This window comes from Rhineura floridana, chromosome 1 (assembly GCF_030035675.1).
Source record: "Rhineura floridana isolate rRhiFlo1 chromosome 1, rRhiFlo1.hap2, whole genome shotgun sequence".
Lineage (NCBI taxonomy): Eukaryota > Metazoa > Chordata > Lepidosauria > Squamata > Rhineuridae > Rhineura > Rhineura floridana.
This window is the reverse complement of record NC_084480.1, coordinates 257,061,075-257,068,639: the sequence shown is the minus strand read 5'-3', so window position 1 is coordinate 257,068,639 and position 7,565 is coordinate 257,061,075. Positions and strand designations below refer to the sequence as shown.

General features: G+C 42.4%; 1 protein-coding gene across 1 annotated transcript; it reads left to right on the top strand.

Annotated features, from left to right (window-relative positions):
* The first annotated feature begins 477 nt into the window (after nucleotides 1-477).
* LOC133372197 (keratin, type II cytoskeletal 8-like) lies at nucleotides 478-1,501 on the top strand. The gene has a single exon (XM_061600514.1). It carries the CDS (start codon nucleotides 478-480, stop codon nucleotides 1,393-1,395), a length of 918 nt encoding a protein of 305 aa, XP_061456498.1. The 3' UTR covers nucleotides 1,396-1,501.
* The last annotated feature ends 6,064 nt before the right edge of the window (nucleotides 1,502-7,565 follow it).

The window sequence follows — 7,565 nt, the reverse complement described above, 5'->3', positions numbered from 1 at the left end:
TTAAATCATTACTGGTCTCTGCTACTAGTATGGTATCATCTGCATATCTTAAATTATTGCTATTTCCCCCTCCAATTTTCACACCTCCTTCATCTTGGTCCAATTCCACTTTCCATATGATATGTTCTGCATATAGATTAAACAAGTAGGGTGATAAAATACACCCCTGTCTCACACCTTTTCCGATTGGGAACCAATCGGTTTCTCCATATCCTGTCCTTACAGTAGCCTCTTGTCCAGAGTATAGGTTGCACATCAGGACAATCAGATGCTGTGGCACCCCAATTTCTTTTAAAGCATTCCATAATGTTTCATGATCTACACAATCAAAGGCTTTGCTGTAATCTATAAGGCACAGGGTGATTTTCTTCTGAAATTCCTTGCTCCGTTCCATTATCCTTCAGCTCACAGCCTTTCTGCAGTGTCCGCCCGGCCTTGTCTCCCGTAGAGAGGGCGAAAAAACCCCCCTAAAGTAACATGATGAAGAAATCCTCCTGCCGAACCACTTCTTCAGGCCCCGTCCGCACCTTCAGCAGCCGCTCCTATACGGCGGGCCCCGTCACCGCCTCTCGAGTCAGCGCCTCTTACGCCTCCTCCGGCTATGGGGGCAGCAGGTTTGGAGGCGGCGGCAGCGCCAGCAGCTTCCGAGGGTCCTCCGTCGGCGGCGGCATGGGGGGTATCACGGCCGTCAGTGTGAACAAGAGCCTGCTGGCGCCGCTCAACTTGGAGATCGACCCCACCATCCAGCAAGTGAGGACCAAAGAAAAAGAGGAGATCAAGACTCTCAACAACAAGTTCGCCAACTTGATTGACAAGGTTCGCTTCCTAGAGCAGCAGAATAAAATACTGGATACCAAATGGAGTCTCCTGCAGAATCAGAAAACCACCCGAAGCAACATGGACAGTATGTTTGAGGCCTACATCAACAACCTGCGCCGGCAGCTGGACGGCTTGGGGCAGGAGAGAGCAAGGCTGGATGCTGAGTTGGCCAACATGCAAGGCCTTGTAGAAGAATTCAAGACTAAGTATGAAGATGAAATCAACCATCGTACTGAGAAGGAGAATGATTTTGTCCTTTTGAAGAAGGATGTGGATGAGGCCTACATGAACAAGATTGAGCTGGAGTCCCGTCTGGAATGCCTGACTGACGAGATCAACTTCCTGAGGCAGCTGTATGATGAGGAGCTGCGTGTAATGCAGTCTCAGATCAATGACACTTCTGTGGTCTTGTCCATGGATAACAACCGCAGCCTGGACTTGGATGGCATCATTGCCGAGGTCAAAGCACAGTATGAAGACATTGCTGCCAAGAGCCGGGCTGAAGCAGAGAGCATGTACCAGATCAAGGTGAGCCACCACCCCCTGCACACATACACCTGGTTTACTACTGGGTGATGAGGGCTGGGCTGGGTTGGTGAGAGTCGCCACTCATTCTTCGTTTTACATATAAATAGTACATTTTAATGTGTACTATTAATATTTATTGATGTATTTTGCTGCTATTTTGATTATTTTTGTTTGATTCCATTGTATTATTGTATTTATATATTCTCTGATTGCTTTATTATTATGTACACCGCCCAGAGAGCCCTTGGGCTTAGGGCGGTATATAAATTAAATAAATAAAAATAAATAAATAAAATAAAATTATCCAACTTATATTTGTGATATGATCTCTGGTGCCTCTTCCCTTTCTAAATCCAGCTTCGACATCTGGCATTTCTCGCTCCATATATGGTAAGAGCTTTTGTTGTAGAATCTTGAGCATTACCTTACGTGCATGGGATATTAAGGCAGTAGTTTGATAATTACTGCATTCCCTGGGATCCCCTTTCTTTGGAATTGGGATGTATATTGAACGCTTCCAATCTGTGAGCCATTGTTTAGTTTTCCATATTTCTTGACAGATTTTTGTCAAAATTTGAACAGATTCAGTCTCAGTAGCTTGTAGTAACTCGATTGGTATGTCATATGTTCCTGGTGAATTGTTTCTGCCAAGTATTTTAAGAGCAGCTTTCACCTCACATTCTAAAATTTCTGGTTCTTCATCATACCGTTCCTCTGTGAATGAATCTGTCATCCTGGCATCTCTTTTATAGAGTTCTTCAGTGTATTGCTTCCATCTTCCTTTTATTTCATCTTGGTCAGTCAGTGTGTTCCCCTGTTGATTATTCAACATCTCTACTCTTGGTTTAAATTTCCCTTCCATTTCTCTAATCTTTTTGAATAGGGCTCTTGTTCTACCCTTTCTGTTGTCTTCTTCTATTTCTATAAATAACTGTTGTAGTAGTTCTCTTTGTCCCTCCATACTAGTTGCTGTATTGTTGCATTTAATGTGAATGTGAATGTTTACCCATCGCTGGATCGTCACACTGTAGTTGTGAGTGGGCTTGTGTGTTCCAATAAACCCTATGAGCGATGCCATCGGGAGTCATGTACTCCCAGCAGGGTCACCCATGGCGGTAAGGTCAAGGGAGAGGAACCAGACAAAGAACAATCCAAAAATGTCCTCAATGGCAGAACAGGCGGAGGATAACAATGTGTATGTTACAACGGCTGTGAAGGCAGATGAAGGCTGCAGCAGATAAAAGACTTCCAATTGTCAGTGATATCTATGCCATTGGATCAAAGCCTTTTTCTGTCAAGATTGTGTGTTGATCATTGTGTGCCGATCTCCCCACATAAAAAAAAATCACGCACAGACGTCTTCCAACCAAACAAAATCAAAAGTCCCATGGCGATCGGTGAATGTCAATGGGGGCAGGACTGTGAAATCCGGAAGCCCCTAGTCATGAACCAGCACATGGGCAGTGGATACAGACTCAGTCATCCTGACTCAAGAACCGAGGCACTTGAGTAGTTCGGCAGCTATATCCACGACTGAGGAGTGCTATTCAGGATCCACTCTGCTCACCCTGTATGGGGAGGGGGCTAGAAAAGGTGCCCTAAACATAGTCTGCCTCATCTCTCTCCCTGACTGGATCACCGCGTCCAGTGGGGTCACTACTTAGCAGTCGCAAAAGACAAATGAACTCTGGAACATGGAATATATGGACATTGCTGGACAATACAGATAGTGAACGTCCTGAATGCAGGACTGCCATCATCATGAGGGAGTTGAGATGTTTTAATTATGACATAGCAGCACTCCAAGAAACTCAAAGAGCAGGAGAGGGAGAACTGAAGGAAGAAAAAGGAGGTTACACCTTCTTCTGGAAAGGACAGCCTGAACAAGAACAACAAATACATGGAGTAGGCTTTGCTATTAAAAATGATCTTGTGAAGCTCTTGTCAGAAGTTCCTACTGGCATTAATGAACTACTCTCAACTCCCCGGTTAAAGCTTGCCAAAAACCAGCAGGCAACTATTCTAAGTGCTTATGCACCAACATTAGATGCTGATGAAGACATCAAGGAAAAAAATTATACCCAGCTGGACACCATCTAATCAGAGATATCTAAGGAGGATAAAATTATCCTCCTGGGCAATTTCAATGCAAGAGTTGGGTGTGATTTTGATTTATGGCCAGAAACCATTGGGAAAGAAGGAGTTGGCAATAGCAACCTGAATGGAATTCTACTTCTGACTAAATGTGCAGAGCACAATCTTGTTATTACAAACACACTCTTTCACCAGAAAGATAAATTTAAAACATAATGGAAGCACCCTTGGTCAAAGCACTGGCATCTCCTGGATTACATAATTGTCCGTGCCAGAGATCGTTGTGATGTACTCCTCACTAGGGCCATGACGAGTGCCGATGACTGCTGGACAGATCACCGATTAATTCGATCCACTATGGCCATTAATGTTATTCCTCAACATAGGCTCCAAGGAAGAAAACCAAGGCATAAAATGATTTCATAAGCTCATTGAAAAAACTGGATGAGGGAGGAGATCCCAGAAGACTTTAGGGATGCCATAATTATAACTCTTTTCAAGAAGGGTGATAGAACAGATTGTGGGAACTACCGAGGCATCTCTTTTCTAGCTACCGCAGGTAAAATCCTTGCAGGGATCCTCGCAAATCACCTCCTACCTATCTCAGAAGACATCCTCCCTGAATCCCAAAATGGTTTCCACTCTTCCAGGGGAACAGTGGACATGATCTTCACTGCACAACAGCTTCAAGAAAAATGCAGGGAGCAAAAACGACCTCTGTATGTGGTGTTTATTGATCTGACTAAGGCCTTTGATACTGTAAATTGAACTGCTCTCTGGACCATCCTTCTGAAAATTGGATGCCCTGATAAATTTGTGAATATTTTGCGACTACTCCATGACAACATGACGGCAACAATTTTGGATAGCAATGGCTCTCAAAGCGATCCATTCAAAGAGGGATCAGGCATCAAACAGGGATGCGTCATTGCTCCAACCTTATTCACTATTTTCATTGCCATGATTCCACACCTTGTTGAGGGGAAACTTCCCACTAGCGTGGAAATCACATACCGAACAGATGGAAAGCTTTTTAACCTCAGTAGGCTGAAAGCAAAAAGTAAGGTGATTACAACCTCTGTCATACAACTTCAATATGCTTATGATAATGTAGTCTGCACATTCAGAGGAAGATCTTCAAACTATCCTAAATGTCTTTGCAGAAGCATATGAAAAGCTTGGCCTCTCGCTTAACATCAAAAAAACCAAAGTGCTACGTCAGCAAGTGCGAACCAATCCCTCTGTAGCACCATCAATCCAGCTTAATGGTGTGACGCTGGAGAATGTCAATTACTTTTCTTATCTTGGCAGCCATCTCTCTGTAAAAGCTGACATCGATGCTGAAATTCAGCATCGTCTGAGCTCTGAGAGTGGCGCATTCTCCTGAATGAAGTGTAGAGTGTTCAAGGATAGGGATATTCGCAGGGAGACCAAAATGCTTATTTACAAAGCCATTGTACTAACGACCTTACTGTACGCCTGTGAAACATGGACCATCTATAAACGCGACTCCCAACTTCTTGAAAGATTCCACCAACACTGCCTCCAGAAAATTCTGCAAATTACTTGGGAAGATAGATGGACTAATGTTAGTGTATGGAAGAAGCAAAGACTACCAGTGTTGAAACAATGATCCTCCAACATCAACTTCGCTGGACCAGCCATGTTGTTTGAATGCCTGATCACTGTCTTCCAAAGCAGCTACTTTACTCCCAACTTAAGGATGGAAAATGGAATATCAGTGGACAGCAAAAGAGGTTTAAAGACGTTCTCAAAGCTAATCTTAAAAAACGTAACATGAGCATTGAGAGCTGGGAAGCCTTGGCCCATGTGAGTCCCAATTGGAGGTTGGCCATTATTAAAGGTGCTGTGGACTTTGAAGAAGCTGGCTCCTCTGTCTCTTTCCCAAGGACTTCAAAGACCTTAAAGATAAGTAAGTGTCAGCTTGACAGGAGGACGGACGGAATGTGATATCCTCTTGTATCCTTGAAAGAAGTATGTCATGTGTTTCTTTGCCGTTGTACTACCTATATGCGCGTCTTTGGTGTTTATTCTTTACTGTACCCAAAATCCTATAAATTACTAGTGAATTCTTAATAAAGTTGTCCATCTTGACCACTGCTGTCTCTCAGTTGAGCTGACAGCTGCTTTGTTCTTGACGGAACCTTTGATCAAAGATCTTGTGTGTTTTTCCTTCCTAACTTGGTTTCAGGGTCCAGTCTCACTCCATGCCTTACCTGGGGAAAGGAGGCACAGCGAGGTCTCATTTAGATCTCGCCCAACACAAGTACAGGGCGAAAGGGACAAACAAGCTAAGTGGAAGGCATGTCAAGCAAATCCTCATCGTGACCATCTTCCATCTGGAAATCTATGTCCCCACTGTGGGAGGCTGTGTGGATCCAGAATTGGCCTCCACAGTCACTTACGGACCCACTGTTAAAGACCTTACCCTGGAAGACAATCTTACTCGGCCACGAGTGATCGCCAATGAATGAATGTTGCATTTCGGGTTCTGACCATGTTTCTATCTCCTTTTGCTTTTGCTTTCCTTCTCTCTTTAACCATTTTAAGAGTTTCTTCAGTCATCCATTGAGGTCTTTCTCTTTTTTTAGCTAGAAGTATTGTCTTTTTGCATTCTTCCTTGATAATGTCTCTGACTTCAATCCATAGTTTTTCTGGTTCTCTGTCAACTAAGTTTAAAGCCTCAAACCTGTTCCTTATTTGATCTTTATATTCTTCTGGGATGCTATTTAAATTGTATTTTGGCATTATGATTGCTTGGTTGTTCTTCTTTTGCTTTACTCTGATTTTCGATACGACAAATTCATGATCTGTACCGCAGTCTGCTCCTGGTCTTGTTTTTGCACAAAGTATGGAATTTCTCCATCTTCTGCTACCAATTATATAATCAATTTGATTCCTATATTGAGCATTTGGTGATGTCCACATGTACAGTCATCTTTTCGGTTGCTCAAAAAATGTGTTCTCAAGAAACAAATTATTGGCTTCACAGAATTCAATAAGTCTTTCTCCTGATCCATTTCTATCTCCTAAGCCCCATTTCCCCACAATTCCTAATTCTTCTCTGTTCCCTACTTTTGCATTCCAGTCCCCCATGATTATCAACACATCTTGTTTTGGTGTGTGATCAATTTCTCCCTGTACTTCTGTGTAAAACCTCTCCAATTCCTCTTATGCTGCATTTGCTGTTGGAGCATAGACTTGGTTGATGGTATCACAAGCTGCAGCATGTACACTTTTTAAAACTTCTGTTCAAAAAAAATTTGAAGGATAAAATGTATAATATACCATTTTTTGCAAGTAATTAAAAAACCCCTGCATATACACTTTTATTATAATTATAACTAAAATTGTTTACTGTTTATGCTTACCAAGATCCTGCTGTGATCTTCTGTTCTAGTGCAACCCTGTGCATTTTTACTCAGAAGCAAGTCCCAATGTATTTAGATCTTCTGTACAGAGAAAGTACTCTTTATGCTGCTGAAAGCTATATATTTACTGAATTCTTGATGCGAGCCAAGTAGGAAAAGGAAACTGTTTTCAAAACTTGAAATGAGGTTTAGCTATTGCCTGGGAGTCAACAAATCCCTTGTCAATCACAATCCTAACTTCAATTATTGGCTAAAAACCTGAAAGGACGGAGTTTAGAGCAGCCTGTACTAATATAAGTTGTGGGGGGACGCTTACATTTTGGTGTATATCTTTTGAACTGGACTACCTAGAAACTTATTTTTTTAAAAAAAATGAAAGCTAAGAGTCTGGAGATTGGGATGACTCATCCAGAGACCCAGAGAGGACCCAAAATCCAGGAGTCTCCTGGCAAAAACCAGAGACCTGGCAACCATAGTCAGCTTGCAGCCTCTAGATTAGACTGTCTTGTTGTAAGTACTGGAGGTCTGGCCTTCTGTCTTGGTCTGTTCAACAGATCAGTCACTTCTAATTGCTGCACATCAGGCTTCATGTTCAAAGCAAACACTTGGGAACCTTGAGGTAGAAAGCATACCTTTCAGATTGGCCTTAACTATTTATTTTCAGTTGGTGAATGTGTAAACATACAGATATTTCAAACTTAAAGTAACTACAGTTCTTTCCTCTGAATGAAA

Bases quoted from the DNA above. Each gene is read 5' to 3' on its own strand.
- LOC133372197 (XM_061600514.1), top strand. From the start codon at position 478: ATGATGAAGAAATCCTCCTGCCGAACCACTTCTTCAGGCCCCGTCCGC.